This window comes from Chiloscyllium plagiosum, unplaced genomic scaffold, assembly GCF_037043375.1.
Source record: "Chiloscyllium plagiosum isolate Xiang-an unplaced genomic scaffold, Cpla_swu_hap1 HiC_scaffold_41, whole genome shotgun sequence".
Classification (NCBI taxonomy): Eukaryota; Metazoa; Chordata; class Chondrichthyes; order Orectolobiformes; family Hemiscylliidae; genus Chiloscyllium; species Chiloscyllium plagiosum.
In genome coordinates, this window is record NW_028270179.1 from 8,257,499 (window position 1) to 8,280,395 (window position 22,897).

A 22,897-nucleotide genomic window follows, 5' to 3' on the forward strand; every position below is an offset into this window, starting at 1 on the left:
AAATGGTAAAGCGTGCTGAGCAGAGAGATCAGTCCAGGATTCCAACTCCCCCACCCGAACTCACCCCGAAGTTGCAGAAAGAGGAAGTTTCAGCAGTTGCACAAGTTTTTGGAGAAATGGTCAAAACCTGAAAACGGTCCTGGAGTGCTTTTGATTTTTGTGCATTGGGTCTTGTCGTCAGGCGTGCGGGGTCTTTGCAGTATTAAAGCACCAAGCGGACTGCCGAGACAGACATACCGAATTGGAATCTACAAAGACATCAAAGATAATGCGAATATATTTGTTTCTGAATGAAAGTAGTATCAAGTGTCCTTGTGGAATCTTCATTGAACTCAGAGAACATTCATTGATGCTCTGACGATGTATCTTCAAACAACACCATTGATAGATGCAGCTGTTTCCCTGAGGATCCATTTTCCACGAGTATAACATAGAATCTGCTTCGATACGCCATCATTTCGACATCTTCTCATTGTACTGTATTTTCTTTTATCGCACTCCAGGGCCATGTACAAGTTTTAGTATCTATGAAACTTGCGGAGTCGCCATCAGCTTTCATTACCATTTGTCATTGGGTTATTTCAGATAACTGAGAAATCTTACCAAAATCTTGCTTCAGCATATTTTAAAAGCGAGACACGAAATTTACAGTCATGGAACGAGTAAAGAAAATCTTGGATTACTTCTCCAATCTTCTGCTGTTTCTCTAAGCAATTCTCATCAATAAATTGCAAAAATAAGCGAGAAACTATACTCAACTTCCACATTGTCCTTCTTCTATAGTACTGCGTTTAAATGGAAATTTGACCAACTGTGTTACAGTCCTTAACTCTGGCCAACGATTGCCCTCACAATCTTGAATGATGACATTTACAGATTAGAAAACGATGCATGCAAACGAATTCCGATGATCTTGAACAGGTCCTTTAGGGAATGATAAAAGTGGAGGCGAACTCAAGGTACTTGTCGTTCAATGAAATACCTGTTTTAATCTCGTTTGATGGTGGTTTCCGACTTGATTAAACAGTTTTATACAAAAAAAAAGTAAATCAGTGTGTACTTCATTGATTGTTGATTGACGTTTGTGGAAACCTTCCTGTGTTTGATACATTGTGACAATCTCCGACGATGAAAGAAAACATTGAATTACTTCTGCATTATCCAGTGCCTGAACTGTATATGACCAAGAACCTGCCGTGTGCTCCCAATCTCTCACTGTCAGATTTACGAATCTCTGGGACTGTGGAACTTTGTTTCGGGTCATACATTGAAAGTGGGATTTATTCTTTCTCTGAACCTTGCTGTCTGCCAGTGTGAATTGCAACGTTTATTTCAGAATCTCTATTTTGTGCATGTAAGTGAGATCCATTCTGCACTGAAACCCTGCTCAACATTAAGTGTCCACCCCAATTTGCAGAACGCCTCCAGTCTGTAACCAAGCATGACCCGAACCTTGCAGTAGCCCAGTCATTTTAACACAGCATCCTGCTTGCAAGCTCATTTGTCTGTCCTCGGTATTCTACCATACTCCAGTGAATCACAGCGCAAGGTGGAGAATCTCATCTTCAAACTAGGCATGTTCACAAAATTCTGGACTAATATTGAGTTCAGCACCTTCAAATTGTGAGCTCATTGCTTCATTTTCTTTCAGCTTTGCTTTTTACCTTCTCTATCACCCTCTCTCCCCTCACGCCCGCACCAGTGGGACGGTCTACTCTTGCCAGTTGGCACATAGAAACACATTTGTTCTGCCATTCACACAGTCTGATCACTTACTATGAATTATCAACATCCGTTCTAAGCCACAGCAGTCCAATCATCGCCCCAGCAATGTTGCATAAATGCTGCTCTCGCAACACATCAACACCTAAACTCAAAACTTGAGTTTCCTCCCTCTCCATAGATATAGACCTTGACCCACTCTGGTCTCCAATATTTTGTTGTTTTCAGTTTCCCGTTCTACAGAAACAATTCCCCAAGCCACGCCCCAACACAGTGTCCCGCCCAGCCCACCCTAAACTCCGCCCCAAATACTGTGCCCTGCCCAGCACGCCCCAATCCACGCTCCCAAACACTGTGTCCCGCCATCACACCGCAAACTCCACCCACAAAAACTGTGCCACGCTCAGCACACCCAAAGTCCACCCCCAAACACTGTGCCCCGCCCAGCGGACCTTACACCCGCCCTGAAACTCTGTGCCACGCCCAGCATAACCAACACCCCGCCCCAAATGCTGTGCCCCGCCCAGCACACCCCAGTTTTCTCTGCCAAACACAATTCTCTGCCCAGCTCACCTTCAAACCCCGCTCCTAAACACGGCCCCACCCTTTGCACAAACCCCACCAACTACAATTTCCCACGCAGTGCACCCCAGGCACTTCCCCAAACACTCTGGACTGCCCAGCGCTCCCCAAACACCGCTCCCATACACTCTGCCCTGTCCAGATCACCTAAACTCCTGCCCCCAATATAATGCCATGCCTGGTGCACTCCAAACCCTTCCCGACCACAGCACCCAGCACCTTCCAAACTCCACCCTCCATTCTCCAATTTCTGCTCCTTCCATCTCGAGGACCACGTCTTTCGCTTTCTCCCTGCTTTTTGAGTTTGGTGATGAGGTTTTTGTTGGAATATTGCTGGTAGGGAACAGATGTGATTCTCTCTCCTTTGTAGTGCTGGGGTGGGAAGGGAAGTTTTGTCAGAGAGGCCTCCATGAAATTCTGAAATTTAGTCCCAATAAAAAACTAGGCCTGACGCTTTTGGTCCATGTTTGACATCAACCAATTATTGGCCCTAAGTGCTAGGCCCCAGACTTCAAACCGTCAATAAGCCAGACCAATCCACTGGGTGGTGATGTAGACACTGGCATGGACTCCCGATGCATCATAACGAGGATGGGCCAGAGGACCCTTTGGGGCTGCACATTGCCCCCCTCTTTGCTGGAGACCACCGACGCGAAGACGCAGCCTAGGTGCCAAGCAAGCCCTGGAGGACCGTGATGGTGAGCTGCATCTGCTGGTGGAGGTGGCGCTGGTCACCCATGACATCGTGCAGGAGGCACCGTGCTGTGAGAGTTGGCTGGCGGGTTCACAATCCTCCATGTTTTTGCCAGGAATGGGAGTGTTTCAGGAGGTGGGCATTCAGGAGCATTGGAGGGTAATAATGGAAACTGAGAGTCGGGGGCAGGCGAGGCTGCCCTCAGCCGTGGCGCAGTAATGACCCACGATATCAATTGGGCCACATTGAGGCCTCGGTCAATTGCACAGCCAATTAGTGCAGCAGTTTTAAACAGAGGGAGGGCCTAGATTTCCTTGCACTGAGCAGCAAGTTCTGTCCTTCACTCTGATTGGCTCACTCAGACTCGGGCCATCTGCAGCCTCGTCCTATATGCCCCTGCTTTAAATCCACGAATTGGCTATCCCAGCTCTTGGCCCCCGATGCATCCTGACCCGATCTTTCACTGTTTTGTGGAGATACTGTTTAATTGACTAACACAGCACGAGGTCTGAGATGCATCCGAGACCTGGATCAGGGCCGTGGTGCGAGTGGGATGTGCATCATTTCGGTCCAAGATTGAACCAGCGCTCTTCATCTCTGATCTGTGGAGTTCAGCTAACTCTAGATGAAATATAAGTACTAGCCCCATAATCTGGATCGTAGGCCTAAACCTCCCGCGCTGTGGGTCTCAATTCATCCCCAATTCATCGAGTGTGAGATCGATTTTGGAAAGGACCCGAGAAATGGAGCCTGGGACTCTCCTGCTCTTTGTGCACATATATCTAGCTGTGAGTGTGAAGGTCCTTAGTTTAACAGCACTCTGTAAGGTCAACTCCCCAAGATGATGCGCAGGCTTGCGTTTCTCTACATTGTGGGTCCTGGTCAGTCCCGGAAGGAAAAGTCAGGAAAACTGGCAGAGGAGGCATTCTGGTCTGAGTCACCTGGCTTATCTCAAACAGAAGACCAGTATGTTCATTTCCATCAATTATTGGGTTTTAACTGTCTCTGGTTAGGAAAGAGATTGGTATTCTCGGCAGTACTAGGTCAAGATGGAACATGGAACTTTCCTCCTATGGACGCCCATACTTGTGGGGGCTCTCAGTCCCATAGATTCCACGAAAGATCAACAAACACGAGCATGAGACGGGACCTGCATCTAAATCTCCTTGTCTGGATCTTCAAAAGTCCCACATTGGGTGAAATTGTTAAATTCAGTGCTCGGCTGAAAATGGAGCGTGAGGCCTACACTTCTCTCTGCATGGGGCTCGAACCGCCCCACACGGGGTGAAATTGGTAAAATAAGTACTCGGCCTTAGATCGAGAAACGGCTTGTCTCTGCAGTGCATTATAAGATATGTGGAAGAGAAGGATTTTGTTCCTGGTGAAGAAACAATTTCAGGCGTCATATAAACACTCAAGAGCATATTCAAAGAAGCAAAGGCAGTGCAAGATTGATTGCTTTAAACTCAGGAATAGGAAATGCGAAATAACAACGCTGCGTGTATACCACAGGCCTCCCAACGACCAGCATGCGAGAGAAAAGAGAAAATGCAGACAGATCTTGGAAAGGTGTCATAGCAAGGTTGTTGTGGTGGGTGGTTTTAACATCCCTGACATGCTAGGAACTTGAATGCGCAGAATTTGTGAGGACCGTTCAGGATGGATTCTTGACACAATAGGTAGACTGTCCAACCAGGTAAGGTAACTGAGTTTAGGAACTGAGCCAGGCCAGGTCAGTGAAGTTTCATTGTGGGAGAATTTTGCGAGAAGTGACCATAATAATGTGCAGTTCAACATTGGACGAGATGGCTGAGTGGTTCAAGCGATGGACTGCTAATTCGTTGTGCTCTGCACGTGTGCATGCAAATCCCATCCTCGTCGGTGTTTTAGAATTTGGAAAGGCAAGGAATGATTAGGGATAGTCATCATGTGCTTGGGAAATAATGTCTCGCAATCTTGATTGAGTTTTTTGAAGAAACAACAAAGAGGATTGATGAGGGCCGAGCGGTAGATGTGATCTATATGGACTTCAGTAAGGTGTTCGACAAGGTTCCCCATGGGAGACTGATTAGCAAGGTTAGATCCCATGGAACTAGCCATTTGGATACAGAACTGGCTCAAAGGTAGAAGAGACAGCGTGGTGGTGAAGGGTTGTTTTTCAGACTGGAGGTCAGTAACCAGTGGAGTGCCACTGGATCGGTGGTGGGTCCTTTACTTTTTGTCATTTACATAAATGATTTGGATGCGAGCGTAAGAGGCATAGTTAGTAAGTTTGCAGATGACACCAAAATTTGAGGTGTAGTGGACAGAGAAGAGGGTTACCTCAGACTACAACAGGATCTGGACCAGATGGGTCAATGGGCTGAGGAGTGGCAGATGGAGTTTAATTGAGATAAATGTGAGGCCCTGCATTTTAGGAAAGCAAATCTTAGCAGGCCTTATATATTTGTTGGTAAGGTCCGAGGGAGTGTTGCTGAACACAGACACCTTGGAGTGCAGGTTCATAGCTCCTTGAAAGTGGAGTCGCAGGTTGATAGGATAGTTAAGAAGGCGTTTTGTATGCTTTCCTTTATTGGTCAGATTGCTGAATACAGGAGATGATAGGTCATGTTGCGGCTGTACAGGGCATTGGTTAGGCCACTATTGCAATATTGCTTGTAATTCTGTTCTCCTACCTTTGGAAAGATGTTTTGAAACTTGAAAGGGTTCAGAAAAGATTTACAAGGACGTTGCCAGGGTTGGAGGATTTGTGACATAGGGAGAGGCTGAACAGGCTGGGGCTGTTTTCCCTGGAGCGTTGGAGTCTGAGTGGTGACCTTATCGCGGTTTACAAAATTATGAGGGGCATGGATAGGATAAATAGACAAAGTATTTTCCCTGGGGTCGGAGAGTCCAGACCGAGAGGGCAGAGGTTTAGGGTGAGAGGGGAAAGATATAATACAGACGTAAGGGGCATTGGTTTCCCACAGAGTGTGGTACTTGTATGGAATGAGCTGCCAGAAGAAGTGGTGGAGTCTGCTACAATTGCAACAGTTAAGAGGCATTTGGATGAGTATCTGAATAGGAAGATTTTGGAGGGATATGGGCCGGATGCTGGCAGGTGGGACGAGCTTGGTTGGGATATCTCGTCGGCACGGACAGGTTGGACCGAAGGGTCCGTTTCCATGCTGTACATCTTTATTCTCTCACATTCTCACATTCTCTCTCACACACTTTCTCTCTATCTCTATCTCACGCATACATTCTCTCTCTCTCAGACACAAACACTCACTCTCACTCTCTCACACTCACACACTCACTCACACACACACATTCTCTCTCTCACTCACACTATCTCTCTCTCTCTATCTCACACAGACACACGCTCTCACTCTCTCTATCAGACCCACACACTCTCTCACACGCACTCTGTCTCTCTCACACACTCTATCACTCATACGCACTCTCTCTCACACACGCACTTACACAAACACTCTTTCACTCTCTATCTCACATGCACACATACATTCTCTCTCTCTTGCACACACAGACACACTCACTCTCTCTCTCTCACGCACACACACTCTCGCTCCTCTGTCTCTCTCTCACACGAAAACACCCAGTCTCAAAATCTCTCTCTATCAAGCACACGTACACACGCTCTCACATTCTGTTTCTCTCACACACGCACACTCAGTCTCTCACGCACACGAACACATACACACACTCCCTCTCTCACATTCTCCCTCTCTCATACACACACTCTCATATTCTCTCTCTCACACACACAATCTCTCACATTCTCTCTCCCTCTCTCTCACATACACGCACCTGCTCTCTTCCTCTTTCTCACACACATACTCACATTCTCTCTCAATCTCTGACACACACCTGCCAATTCTCTCACATTGTCTCTCTCGATCTCTGACAATTACACTCTCACATTTTCTCTCTCTCCCACGCACACACACACTCTTATATTCTCTCTCTCTCACACACACACGTACTATCATATTCTTGCTCACACACGCATACTCTCACATTCTCTCTCCCTCTCTCACACACACGCATACTCACATTCTCTCTCCCTCTCTCTCACGCACTCGCACATTTTCTCTCTCGATATCTGACACACATGCGCACATTCACTCGCATTCTCTCTCTCGATCTCTGACACACACACTCTCTTACACACACACACTTATATTCTCACTCCCTCTGTCTCACACACCCTTGCACAATGTCTCTCGATCTGTGACACACACTCACACGTTCACTCACATTCTCTTTGTCGATCTCTGACACACACACACTCTCACACACACACATATGCTCTCACTCTCTATCTCTCTCACACACATATATTCTCTCTCTCTTACACGCACACACAGACACACAATCACACTCTCTCTATCAGACATACACACAGACTCACACGCACACGCACGCTTTGTCTGCAGATACTTTCGAGTATAAAAGGTGCCATAAAATCAGCATGATTAACAATTATGTAATCCCAGTCTAAGGAATGGTGAACTATCAAGGGAGCGGTTTGCCTTTGTTGCATTTCCTTCATGGGGAGTCGACCAACTCTCACACTATCTTAACCCACAACAAAAACCCGTTCTTTTTTTGGGGGGGTGGGGGGCAAATGCCGAAAAGTTACTTACACCTTGCGGTTACTCTTAGTGATTAGAAATAAACAAATTGAATATACATGTCTGTGATTCGACAGCACATCTCCCAAAAGTTGAAGAGAGACACATGAGTAGATATGTAATCAAATGCAGATATGTGTGAGAGGATTATATTGCAGTTGGGGAGCATTTCAGCATTGCTGACATAAAGAGAGAGTGCCTTCATGGGAAAGGATTCAATGGGGGCAAGATTTAATGTAAATCCAGGAGACGTTTAATGCAAATACATAGATCGTCCTACGAGGAATGTGATAGAGTTCCAGATAGCTGTAGGGACGAACACCGGTCAAGAATTTGATTTTTTTTTTGTGGATCAGCATATTGAGGGTATTGATGATAACTCAGTAAATTCCAAATTCATTCTTGAAATGGCTATGAATAGATGCAATGACAGACTGACTGACTGGCAGACGTAATTAATGCACTGACGGAATGAATGAGTAGATGCACAAACCGAATGGCATGCTGAATGAAGGCACAGACTGAGAGACTAACTGAATTAATGCACAGACTCAATAACCAACTGAATGGACGCACCAGCTGATTGACTGACTAAATGGATGTACTGATGGAGCGAATGGACGCTCTGGCCTACTGACTGAACGACTAAATAAAGGCACTGACTAATTGAATGTATGCACTGGCAGACTGACTGCCTAACTGACTTAATAGACGCACTGAGTTAATGAGTGAATGGACTCTGATGAACTGACAGAATGAACGGACTGACAGTCGTACTGACTGACTGGAAGCACTGACTGTCTGACTGATGACGAGAGGCCGAGACGCCCTGACTGATTGATTGTATGAATGCATGCACTCATGGACTGACTTGACGCAATAAATGTCATAGTGTATATGCAGTCACTGACTGTATTGACGTACTGAATTATGGACTGACCGAATGGGTGCATTGAATCAATGACTGACTGACTCAATGAACGCACAGACTGACCGACTGACTGGACACACTGACTGTCGAACTGACGAACTGACTGAATGGACACAACGAGAGACTGACTGACGGACTTAATAAATGCACTGACCAAATAGCAGACTGAATGAAGTCTCTAACCGATTAACTGACAGAACTAACGCACTGACTCAATGACTGACTTAGTGGGCAGACTGACTGACTGACTGACTTAATGGTCATACTACTGACTGACTGAAGGAATGGGCGCCCTAACTCAATGACTGATTGACTCATTGGGCACATGCACTCTCTGACTGACTGAATGGGCGCAATGAATAACTGACCGCCTGAGCGGATTCACTGACTGACGGCACGAATGTACTGACTGAATGGATGAATGAACGCACTAACAGACTGTCTGAATGACTAGCATAATTGACAGGAGAAAGTGAGGTCTGCAGATGCTGGAGATCAAAGTTGAAACTTTATTGCTGGAACAGCACAGCAGGTCAGGCAGCATCCAGGGAACAGGAGATTCGACGTTTCGGGCACAGGCCCTTCTTCAGGAATGAGCAGAGAGTGTTCAGCAGGAGAAGATAAAAGGTAGGGAGGAGGGACTTGGAGGAGGGGCGTTGGAAATGTGATAGGTTTCAGCAGAAGAAGATATTTCCAACGCCCCTCCTCCAAGTCCCTCCTCCCTACCTTTTATCTTCTCCTGCTGAACACTCTCTGCTCATTCCTGAAGAAGGGCCTGTGCCCGAAACGTCGAATCTCCTGTTCCCTGGATGCTGCCTGACCTGCTGTGCTGTTCCAGCAATAAAGTTTCAACTAGCATAATTGACATACTGACTGAATGACTGAGTGAATGGACGTGGACTAAATTAAAGGACTGACAGTCGTATTAACTGCCTGGACGCACTGATGGTCTGAATGATGACGAGATGCCCTGACTGATTGATTGAATGAATGGACGCACTGAGTGAACAAACGATCTGAACGGCTGACTGACTGAGTGAACGCAGTGACTGGTTGAATGATCGCACTGATTAGCTTATTGAATGAACGCACTAACTGACTGAATGACTGAATTGACGCACTGACTGCACGCACTGGTGGCCTAACTGGACACATTGTCTCATTGACTGAGTGAATGGAAGCACTGAATGAATGCACACTTCTACTGACTAACTGCCTGTCTAGATGCAGTGATTAACTGAATGATCACAATGTTTGGCTTATTAAATGAATGCACTAACTGATTGACTGGCTAAATGGGCGCACTGACTAACTAACACAATGGATGCACTGATTGTGTAAATGGACGCTCTGTATTACTGACTGACAGAATGAACCCACTCACTGACAAAATAGAGGTACTGTTGAGTGACTGACGGAATGGTCGCATTGACTGAATGAACGCACGCTCTGACTGACTGAATGGATGCACTTACTGACTGACACACTTAACGAAATCACTGACTAAGTGCCGGACTGAATGTACATACTGACTGAATGGTCACACTGAATGACTGACTGCACACACTGACAGACTGACTGGACATACTGTTTCAAGAAATTGCTGAACCAACACACTGACTGACTGAATTGACTCACTAACTTAATGTACACTCTGAGCGATCAACAGAATGGATGCATTGACTGACAGAATGATCGCAGTGATTGGCTTATTGAGTGAATGCACTAACTGATTAACTGACTGACTGCATTCACGAAGTAAATGGACACTCTGACTGCCCGACTGACTGAATTGACCCATTCACTTACAGATTGATTGACTGACTGAATGAACACACTGTGTTGAAGAAATGATCAAAATTGACACGAAACAGGTAGAAGCCATTTTGTAACAAAACAATTTTTACTGGAAGGTTTTTCGCCTGGTCGTGCAGTATGAGAACAATCCTGGTCTGATAAGACTGATCTTGCAGCTGCAAAGTATATTTGCTCTTCAGGTCCGTTAGCTCTATTCGAGAGAATGAATGTTCTCTTAAAACCTTTTTCATATGTGTCATTTGATCTTAGTATAATGAACATGCATTCATTCTTCAGACAGCTATGATGCTGAGTTAATATTAAGCATTACGTTGCAAAACTCAATACGATTCCACTCGAGTTTCATACTTCACGTTGGTGAAGAATCCTCCGGTGATAGAATGCTGTACTAACAGACTATATTCTTTCTTTATTCAGTTGTTAAATGAGGGTATCGCTGGCTATGCTAGCAAATATTTCCTAGACGACAATTAGGAGTCAACCACCTTGCTGTGGGTCTGGAGTCACATGTAGGCCGGACTAGGTAAGGATAGTAAATTATTTCCCTTAAGAACATCGATGAATCAGATGAGATTTTACCTGACAATTGTCAATAGATTCATGTTCGTTATTAGTCTCTTAATTTCAGACATTTTGCTAACTGTGTTTAAATTCCATAATCTGATGCGCAAGGATTCAAACCCCGGATCCACGCAGCATTGTGTCGTCCTGCAGCTTATCTATCCAGCAAAAATACCACGATGCCGTTGGCTGCACCTGAATATTGAAGTTGTCACGAGTAGGATTTTTAAATGTGTGCTGAAATATTGAATATGCATATCAGAACAGCTCAACAGATAGAAACTGATTATTATAAACTAATCCTGCCTGGAAAGGATTTGGGCGAAAATGTGGTGAAAAATCACGATATTATTCTAGTTGTGATCTCCCTCATTAAACACTGAAACTAAATGATTGATGATGAATGAATTAATTTAATTCACCTCGGAACTCACTTCTTGTTCATATTTTAGAATCCCCACTGTAACAGCGACACAGGTTCTCAGAGTCATACAGCAGAAAAACAGAGACTTCGATCCAACACATCTACCCTGGCAATAGTCATAAACAAAATTAAAACGACTTGGATCTGCTCGGCCCACGTGTCTTTGAACCTTTCCTATTCATGAAGCTGTCTAACCGTCTTTTGAATGATTTAAATCTGCCTATCTTTTCCATTTCCTCTGGCAGACCAGTCCATATGCTACCACCCTCTATATCAAAACATTGCTCCTCAAGTCCCTGTACAGCATTTCTCCTGTCACCTTAAATACATGCCCCCTAGTTTTCAATTCCCCCACCCGAGAGAAAATGCCTTTGCTATTCAACATATCTGTACGTCTCACGATGTTATAAGCCTCTAAATTGCCACCACTCAATCGTCTACCGGCCATTGATAAAAATATCAGACTATCCAGCCTGTGGTAACTTAAAACCCTTCAGTCCCAGTAACAGCCTAGTGAATATTTTCTGAATCCTTTCCAATTAAATAATATCCTTCAAATAACAGAGCGACCACACGCACAATACCCCAAACGTGGCATTACTAAGGTCGTGTACAACCACAAAATGAAATCCCACTCCCATACTCAATGGCATGAGCACGGCAGACAAACGTGATTATACCGTTATTAATCACCCAGACTCCTTGTGATGCAACTTTCAAAGAACGATGTGAAAGAAGCCCCAGGTCTTTCTGTTTGACAAAACACCCAGGTCCCTGCAATTATCTTTCAATCCAGCCGGTCTTCCTTTTAGCTAAATGCAATATCTGGCATTTTTCTAATTGAATTCCATCTTGACAAAACGTTTTCTAACGTGCATGTAAATAATGTGCAGCATTCTGTCTTCATCTATCTTTTGGCTTCCGTCCTTAAACAATTCAATTAAAGTTGTGAGTCACGATTTCCGACGTACAAGGCCATGCTTACCATCCATAATATGTACTTGCTACTAGAAATATGTATAAATTCTATCTCTCCACATCCCCTCCAATAACATACCCATCACTCTTGTCAAACTCATCGATCTATAGTTCCCAAGCTTCTCCTTTGCACTTTTCTTCAATAAAGACAAAATATTAGCCACCCTCCAGTCACTTGGAAACTTATCCGCAGCTGTAGATGATGTGAACATTTCTGCAGGGGCCTCTATGTATTCTTCCCAAGCTCGTGTAATGAGTCTACCAATTTAAAAAGCTAGTTTTGTCCCTGTTTTGTTTGAGAGTTCTTAAAGGCAAAGGTGCCGCGGAGAGTATAATTTAATAATTGAAGAGGTGTGGTCAGGTCTCATGGTTCAGGCTTTTTGTAGTTTGGTTTAGTTCTAGCAGTCACAAGATGTTGAGTACATAGGAGTCGCAAGCTTCTTTGAAGAATTCCTCTGACTTTCTTCTGAAGTATTTATCTGGATATTGTTCCTCCTGCCTGCAAGAATTTGTTTGAATTTAACCTTTTTACAAGAATTCTGTTCATGGAATGCTACTGTTTTGGAACAATTAATTAGCACTTGTTACTGTATCGGGTCGTTTAAGTTTTGCAACAGTGCAGTTTTTCTAAATTCCTCTTTCTATTTTGTTCGTGTTCCAACTGTAGTGCTTAAATGCATTTTATTTTGTTTAAAGCCAGGTAGTATGACCAGTTGCATACAGGTGGAAACACAACTCACGTCTGCCTTCAAAATGACGAAACGTTAGTTTCGACACAACCTTCTTAAAATATATTCCAAATTGAAGGCGGTTGTCGGGATTTATTCTGTAATTCAGAATTTAAATTTGTGTTTGTTGGACTAAAATATGGCGAGTGGTAGGTGTTGGTGTCTGTTGTTCCGGGTGTTGAATTCGGTTGGCTTAAACAGTGCTTTGTGATCTACTGTCCCTTTCAGTCGCTAAGAGTTTCCTGGAATGGAAGAATGGGTTTCACAAAAGTTGCGCAACGGAAAGCTGTTGGAATTGGCAGCCAAGCTGAATTTGCACTTGCCTTCGTATGGACAAGATGGAGAGGTAATTGCAGGAATATTACAGGAGAATTGACACGCCAGTTTGTCTTTGTGTGGTTTTATTCGTTCTCTTTCGCAGGTTATTGGCTCATGCCACGACGACTGAGGATCCGATGGCGTTGGTTATTTTCAAACGGCAGGTGGAAGGACTGCCCCTTATTCGCTCTGTCCTGTTCCAAAGGGCAGTCCGGGTCCTCTGATTCTGTCCAGAAAGACCCTGAAGCACCAAAGTAAATCCGTATCTCACAGGAATAAGGTAGGAGATACCATTGTCCTACCAGGTCACCGGCCAATATTGTTGTAGACATGACATAAAGATTGCTGCTTTGGTCTCGCCCAAAAAAAAAATTGAAATTCGGCCAGGGACAAAACAAAGTGCTGTTGGTAATGCTGATACAATTCTCGCTCCACTGCCGCAATATTCTCATGTGATTACACAACAGGGCCCGAGCGTGCGGATGAAAAGTGCTGTTGAAAGCATCTTAAGGTTTCCAAAATTAATAATAAAGAGTTTGTTTCACCAGGGTTATGAAATGTTTGATAAGCCCCAGATTCACTCTGAGGTCCGCAGCGAACTTCAAGATGCCCCGATCCATTCAAGTGCCCAACATTATTTTTAATTGGCTCGTGAAAATCTGTAGTAATTATAGTTGCTTGCTTCAGGATGGCGAGGTTTCCCTCGATTTGGCATACGGGACACATTGGGTATCTATTCAGGACTCCATTGAATTTCCCCGGGGTTGCAGACTAATGTAGGGGCACGAACTACTTGCTTTGAAAATGTTGTTAAAATTGCAAATGGAACGGCTGTGAAGTATTTTGATTATTCCAACGTGGTTAAGCAGCTATGTTTCACAGCCAAGATTTATGCGGCCAAACTACCTAAGTTCGACTGTTCTCGAATGTGAGTGCCTCATGGGCCTTACAAGCAAGGAATAAACAAAATCTGAAAACTGAGATATGAGGGAAGTTGGAAAATGTTCATGTGTGCGTGTGAGCGGGAGGGAGAGAGAGAGAGAGAAAGAGAGACTGACTCAGCTGTGATTCCTTGCATCTTGCAGAAAAGTTAACCCTTTGTGATTTGGTTTGAATGCACATTTGCTCGATGGTTACTGAATTTTTGTGTTTTGTCGCCTCGAGTTGAGATCCAGGAGTGTTTTGAATTTGAAATGCATTTTGGTCATTTTGGTGATATCTTTTAAGTGTAAAGAACCATCAGTGATTATGAAATGAAATATTATTTCCCCACTCACTGTGTTTTTTTACAGGTCATGATTGTCCTATTGTCAATTTCTAACTAATCACTTTCATGCTTACATGAAAGCAATTCTTATTTCATTGAAATCAGTTTAATGTGGTGGAAGACGTCATTTTAAACAAAAATAATTCTCCTGAGATTCTGACCATTTGATATCAGGATAGACTTGGTGTCAATTTCCCTATATTTTCATGCGACTGCCAAAGACCAGTTTCACCCCTCCCACCCCTACATGTTGGATAAATGAAGGAACGGACTAAAGGAATTAAAGTAGTCGCACCAAAAATCGTGAACTCTGGCGCAGAATCATTCTGTTCCATGATGAGAACAGATCACTGCTTAATTTTAATAAAAATCTAAACCAACCATTGAGGAAAATCACTTCAGACTTTAACATTTGATCATTTAGTGGAGGAATTGCATGAATTTCCTCTCAATTGCTTAAATATTGTAAAACTTTGAGTATAAAGATAGATCCAAAATATCCCGAACCAACAGTATTGTTTTCAGAAAATGATACTAGCATGTTTAAGACTCGTTTGTTTCCATTTAATTTCAAGATTGCTGCATCTCATTGGTGATTATGAAGTACCAGTCCTGGCTTTACTCTTTCTCAATTTCTGTCCGTCACTGACAATTTCAACCTTATGTTCTGATAAATCATGTTACCAAATCAATATCCTATGGTTCATATCTGTGTCTTTGGATTCGGCCGTAATTTATGTATTCGAAGTATTTTGTTATCATGTGAGTAGACAAGACCTTTTAATGCTGCGGCAGTCATTTCACGGCCAATAGCATTGTAAATGAACAATGATTGTCAGGACGACTTATGGAACTAATTTGGCATTTTAAATGAGGGACTCGAACCAAGCAATTATAATGGATTTCAGAGTTGTTAACTGTGTACATGTTAAAGTTGAGTTTTGAATAAATAATTTCCTGTTTATATTCTACTTGTTCAGTTTCCACCTTTGAATTACAGATAATGATTATTTTGTTATTGTTTTTAATAACCAATTGTACTAGCCCTGACTCTCAAAATGAGATTTAATTGGCAGGACAGATTGGTTTTATTCCTGTACACATTGTTAGTGACCTGTGCCATTCCCTCATGGTTAATTTGAAGCAGGGATGCATTAATTTATTGCTAATTAAATATTGGAAAAATACCTTAATGGACAGTTGAAGGCATGTGATTGTGGCATGGAGATACGTACAGCAGATGGAAATCTCAAAAGCTGAGAGATGTTCATCGCTGACTGTGGATGGGTAGATGGAAAACAAAGGAAGCACGAGAAATGGTGTAAGGTCACAAAGGCAGAGTAATATGCAAGAAGAGTTCAAGCAACAACACTGTTAAATAAAGAACGTACTATTTACTCAGAATCCCGAGCCGACGTCTGGCAGACCGACCCGATTGGAGAATGGGGATGCCACTAATCGGGATGAGGGATGGGAATTTTATTCCAAGATACCCACTAAGCCCCGAACATCTCCTGATTGTCCCCAACACATTCATCATGACAAACCTTTCCTTCTTTTGAAAATGAAGCATCCAATCTTCATAGCCGATGTTATGAGGATGATCGGCCTGAGCCATCCTAATCCACGGGAAATCCCGGGAATCAGAGTAATGTTAATGAAGCATAACCCTGACTGCAAGAACAAATCGACCTAATTTGCTCAATACGTCGGAAGGATGATACAGATGTAAAGGCAGCAAAATTCAGGGAGTGGACTGAGTACCTGTCAGGCGTGTGAGGGAGCCGTGGTTTAATAAGGAATTGGAATCCCTTGTTAAAGGGAAGAGGTTGGCCTATTTAAAGATGAGGCGTGAAGGTTCAATTGGGGCGACTGAGAGTTATAAGGTAGCCAGGAAGGATCTGAAGAGAGAGCGAAGAGCAGCAAGGTGGGGACATGAAAAGTCCTTAGTTGGTAGGATTAGGGAAAACCCTGAGGCTTTCTTTAGGTATATCAGGAATAAAAGAATGACTGGGTAGGAATATTTCCAGTCAAGGATAGTAGTGGGAAGTTGCGTGTGGAGGCTGAAGAGATTGTGGAGACACTGAATGAATGCTTTTCGTCAGTATTCACTCAGGAACAGGACATTGTTGCCGATGTGAATACTGAGTCACAATTAATTAGAATGGATAGCTTTGAGGTATGTAGGAAAAAAGGTGTTGGAAATGCTGGAAAGGGTGAAAATAGATAAGTTCCCTCGGCCCGATGGCATTTATCCTAGGATTCTCTGGGAAGCAAGGGATGAGATTGCAGAGCTATTGGCCTTGATTTCTATGTCCTCGTTGTCTACAGGAATAGTGCCAGAAGACTGGAGGATAGCAAATGTGGTTCCCTTGTTCAAGAAGAGGAGTAGGGATAACCCTAGTAACTATAAGGCCGGTGAGTCTCACTTCTGTTGTGGGCAAAGTCTTAGAGAGAATTGTAAGGGATAGGATTTATGAACATCTGGATAGGAATAATGTGATCAAGGATAGTCAGCATGGTTTTGCGAAGGGCAGGTCGTGCCTCACAAACCTTATTGAATTCTTTGAGAAGGTGATTAAGGAGGTAGACGAGGGTAGAGCGGTAGATGTGGTGTATATGGATTTTAGTAAGGCGTTTGATAAGTTTCCCCATGGTAGGCTACTGCAAGAAATACGGAGGTATGGCATTGAGGGTGAGTTGGAGGTTTGGATTAGGAATTTGCTGGCTGGAAGAAGACAGAGGGTAGTAGTTGATGGTAAAGGTTCATCTTGGAGTGCAGTTACTAGCGGTGTTCCGCAAGGATCTGTTTTGGGACCATTGCTGTTTGTCATTTTTATAAATGACCTGGAGGAAGGGGTTAGAAGGTTGGGTGAGCAAGTTTGCGGATGATACGAAAGTCGGAGGAGTTGTTGACAGTGAGGAAGGATGTGGCAGGTTACAGCGGGATACAGATAAGCTGCAGAGCTGGGCAGAAAGGTGGCAAATGGAGTTCAATGTAGGTAAGTGTGGAGTGAGTCACTTTGGTAAGAGTAACAAAAAGATGGGGTACTGTGCTAATGGTCGGATACTTGGTGGTGTGGATGAGCAGAGGAATCTTGGTGTCCATGTGCACAGATCTCTGAAAGTTGCCACCCAGGTAAATAGTGCGGTGAGGAAGGCATATGGCGTACTGGCTTTTATTGGTAGAGGAATTGAGTTTCGGAGTCCTGAGTTCATGTTACAGTTGTATAAGGCTCTGGTGCAGCCGCATCTGGAGTATTGTGTGCAGTTTTGTTCGCCAGACTATCGGAAGGAAGTGGAGGCACTGGATCGGGTGCAGAGGAGGTTTACCAGGATGTTGCCTGGCATGGTAGGAAGATCGTATGAGGAAAGGCTGAGGCACTTGGGGCTGTTTTCATTGGAGAAAAGAAGGTTTAGGGGTGACTTGATAGAGGTGTACAAGATGATTAGGGGTTTAGATAGGGTTGACCATGAGAACCTTTTTCCACGTATGGAGTCAGCTATTACGAGGGGGCATAGCTTTAAATTAAGGGGTGGTAGGTATAGGATAGATGTTAGGGGTAGATTCTTTACTCAGCGACTCGTGAGTTCATGGAATGCCCTGCCAGTACTATGGTGGACTCTCCCTCTTTATGGGCATTTAAACGGGCATTGGATAGGCATATGGAGGATAGTGGGCTAGTGTAGGTTAGGTGGGCTTGGCTCGGCGCAACATCGAGTGCCAAATTAGCCTGTACTGCGCTGTATTTTTCTATGTTATATGTTCTATGAATGGCTTTTGCTATGAGACTGAAATAAGCATCCATCTGTCTGACGCAAGTGGAATTCGGCCAACAATTGAAAAACAACCGAGAATGCATCATCTTTGTTAAACACTTTGCTTTTGCAATGTATTCTTTCTGGTGTCGCCAACATGAACCAAACAATATGAGATAGTCCAGGATTTTCTAATCACAAATGAGGTGAGCGGTAGATTTCTATTGGTTTGGCCAGTTCCAAAATGAAGCACGATGCAAGTTACAGGGAAAATTGATTCTATCCAGCACCCTTGCGATCCCAAGTGCCGCGTGCCAATCCTGAAATTGTTGTTTGGGACCAGGATACCTACCTCAGATGCCCACTAGCGACCACTGCTGAGCAACCCTTTCCTGAGGCGACCCTGGATCTGGGAACAGACAGTCCCTTGTACTACATCTTTTGGACTAAGAACATGACCACAAAATCACCCAATTACAATTGGCTGGCCCTTGCTTTAACTGTGGCAATATGGTCACTGGGGAGTGATGCATCCTTAATGTTCACTTGGATCTAACAGGGGGGTCGATATGCTTGCGTTCAGAAGCAAAGGAAAACATGTCTGTCTCCACTGACTCTCGTTGTCCTTTTGATGTGATCCACCATTACAGAGCCTTGTGAGAACATTAAGATTTTTAACCTCCACGGGCAGCCTATTCGCAATGATGCTTTGTTCACTCCATCTGGCAGTTATCAAGATGTTCGGCTCTCACTCAGGCAATTGATACAGTCTCCGAAAGAACGAGCAGACAGATGTTGCTGCCAAGCAGGCAGACTTACATCCCAAACCGTTGGCCCCATTGGGTCGCCAGCAAACCCTTGATAGGGACAATATGGGGACAGGTATGACAGACCTGGACAAGGTGCAGAATGACTGAGATGCCCCTGGCTGAAGAGCATAAACTATGGCCTCAAATAGTGTAATCCCTCAATACCCAAACCAACATGTGGGTGAACTGCACTGGTCAAGCCAGTTTTCCTTCTTTGCTGCTGCGTATTTTAGTTGATTATGTGCATAATTGTATACTCTTGGGCAGGGAGGGAATGGTTATTGTTTTATTATGAACTTAGTGGTAACCAGATATTCAGAAATCAGCTAAGAAACGTAATGCTGCAATTTGTAAATAAACAAGACAAATGGACAAAAGGATGACCTGAGGTTGTTAGCGACTTCCTTGCCTGGTGGGCCTTATCTTTTACTTGTCTACAGCTTGCTTTTATAGAATTATTTCGCATTCATTGTTCTGAATATTGTCTAATAATCGTAGACTTTTTTTGTAGAGGCATGAGGACCATCCCAATGACTGATACCGCTGCCAATATAGTGGTGGGCACGTGGGAAATATTTCCATCAGTTAACCAAAACTCATCAAAGTTTACGTTCACAGGTACACCAAGCCTCAAAATTAGGAATGTGGCAAATGGAAGATCCATTCCTGGTGTTGCTGGTCACCTGCACAGCGGTCAAGGTCAAGGAGAGGCCCAAATAGATACACACAAAACAATGCAAAAGCGCACCACCAACTGGAGGAAAACCAGGAGTCCCCGTGAGTGACACTTTTCAGCCTCCGTCCGTAAATGTCTCAGCCTGATCATTCTGTCTTTCACAACACTTTTTCTTATCGTTCTTGCACTAACTAAGTTTGATTGGGACACAATTTATAACCTGAAAACCTCCAGTAAACAGCAATTACAGTTTAATAATTCTATTTATGCACAGAACGTCAACTCCTCCCGCTGCTGGATGTGTATTTATATTCCTGTCCACACTAAGGGAGGTATTCCCCATTGGCCGTCACTCTTCATATCTCTGAGACGGTTGAATGGTGGTTATATCAGACCTCGCCTGCCGGTGTGATGGTTCAGACTCCCTATGCCACTCACCACAACAAAACAGTAAGGCACATCTGGGAGACTGCATGGTATTGTCTGCAGACAGTCAGATTTGTTTTAAAGCTGCATGTAATCTTTCGCGCATACCCACTGCCCTGTTCCTTACAAATACCATAATCCAAGGTGTACTGCGCAGGCACTATCTGCCTCAAAAGCAGATTGCAGAGGGATTGGGAGGTGAGATCCAGCACATGCTCCTCCTCGCTGCACATCACCTCTCTTGGCCTGGAAAACATTCTTCCGATCACCCAGATTCCCAAAATAAAGGTCACGGCCACTCCGAGTGGGACCGTCCAGCAGAGCCCAACCTTCACCTTTTTCTAGCTTGGCAGCTGCTATTTGGGGTATGAGATTCCTTTCCTCTATGACTCACACTCTTCCTCATTTGAACAGCTTCGGGCTCGCTGCAACAGTTCCATTACCATTTCCAAACGGTTTTTTCGGATTTTTCTCTCTCCTTTTGCAACTGGTCGATGGGTTATTGAAGTAAGGCGCCTGGCCGCACGTCTCGAGGCAGTGGCAAACAACAGTGCCACAGCCCATGCTGAGATTAATGCAGAAATGGTCGCCATTCCCACTATGGCCGCGAAGAACAGGCTGGCCCTGGATTACTTGTCAGCTGCGAAATGGAGCACAAGTGCCCTGATAGTCTCCACCTGCTGTACCTACATTCCCTATGCCAGTGAGAACATCACCAATGTTGCTAACCACATCTGTAAAGTAGTCACAGAGCTCCATGAGAACAGTTCCTAGTGGGAACTGTGGAGCTGGATGGGCCGATGTTTCAGGTATAATAAAGTGCCATTGTACAAGGCCTCATAGTCCTCATCGTGGCCCTTGCTATCCTATCTATGATTATTGTCTGTGTCAAACTGGCCTGTATACTATTCAATTCCTTGGTTTTGGCTCTGCTCCCCAACGATTCCATAGATGCCTGGGCTTCCTCTTCCTGATGAATATCTAAATTGCAATTCTCATTCCCTGGAGCCTTCTGCCCCTTTTCTTACCAATCCCGAGGATGATCTGTCCGATTTCCAACTACCACCCCCTGACACTCCTCCTGGCTCCAAATCTGTTCCTTTCTTTAAAAGAAAAGTAAGGATTGAGGAAGAATTGGCTAAAATTGACACAAAACAGTTAGAAGACATTTGGTCACAAAGCAATTTTTGCACTAAGATTTCGAGCCGACTGGTGTAATGTGAGCACACTCCCGCTCTGATTAGACTGACCTTGCAGCTGCAAGATATCTCAGCTCTTCAGTGTCGTTCGTTGTATCCCAGAAAATTCTGATTTTTTTTCTCTCTCTGTCCCTCATCGGTAATTCTAACCTTGCTAAACCTGGAATAAAAGATAACATTCAGTTTCGTAGATATTAAGAAAAATAGGTGTGGAAAATGTATGGGACTTTCATGACTGCCCCGAGGGTGCACAATTTATGGGCAGCGAGCTTTGATTATCTTTACAGCCGGTAAAAGGTTGTATTTCTTTGGAATTGTGTCAGGCTTTACGAACTAAGATGCAACTCCCTATGGTCATTATTAAGCTTGTTAACTGCTCAAAGACTCGTCTCCTGACTATTTTGTTTTAAACAATTCACGAAAGATTTAATTCCTCCCACACACTGACTGTCTGAATGGATGCAATGACTGAATGAAAGAACGCATTGGCTCACTGACTGAATGGACGCACTAACTCACTGAATGATTTTTCTCACTGACTGACAGACTGGAGGCACTGACTGACTGACTGAGTGAACTCAGTGAATGACTAGCTCACTGACCGAATGGTCGCAGAGACGATCGACTGACTGACTAAATCACCTCTCAGCATCCAACATTCCAGGGAAAATTGCTCCAGCCTATTGTTCCTCTCCCTATCGCTCAAGTCCCACCTCAACATCCTTCAATGTTTTCTGCAATTAACAAAATTGCTCCTATACCTGAGAGACCAGACCTGAATACAGTATTCCAATCGTGGTCTCACTAATGTTCTGTACAGCCGCAACATGCAATCCAAACTCAAAGATTCTATATTCTGACAAATGAAGCCAACAATTCCAAACATCTTCTTCACCCTCGTCTCCAGGGTCCTACTATTAACTGTATAAGTGCTGCCTAGGGTTGCCTTACCAAAGTCAAAATCCATCGCACACTTGTTGGAGCATCTGATTCAGGAGAATGTGAGGACTGCAGATGCTGGAGATCCGAACGGGAACGTTTGGCACTGAAATAGCCCAGTGCGTCAGGCAGCATCCGAGCAGCAGGACAATGGACATTTCGGGAATAATCACTTCCTAACATTCCTGATGAAGAGATTGATTGCCCTCGCCATGTCTGCTGAATCACTTCCTAACATTCCTGATGAAGAGATTGATTGCCCTCTCCATGTCTGCTGGCCCAGAATCAAACATCGCAGGATCCTCAATGGTACCAACATACACACCATCCCCCTTTACAGTGGATGGGTAAGTTCCCAATGCAGCACTGCTCCGCTCTTCCTTCTTTCACACTTCAGCCTCCCATAATCCCATCTATTCCTTTCCAGTT

The 22,897-nt window shown here is 44.1% G+C and overlaps 1 protein-coding gene across 1 annotated transcript in view; it reads left to right on the forward strand.

The window, feature by feature from the left end:
• The window catches only part of LOC148138140 (uncharacterized), an 84,955-nt gene extending 63,851 nt beyond the window's left edge, over window positions 1–21,104 (forward strand). Inside the window, 2 exon segments of the mRNA XM_087981825.1 lie at window positions 13,497–13,557; window positions 20,745–21,104. Coding sequence (XP_087837951.1) covers window positions 13,497–13,557; window positions 20,745–21,104 — 421 coding nt within the window.
• Window positions 21,105–22,897: the final 1,793 nt, after the last annotated feature.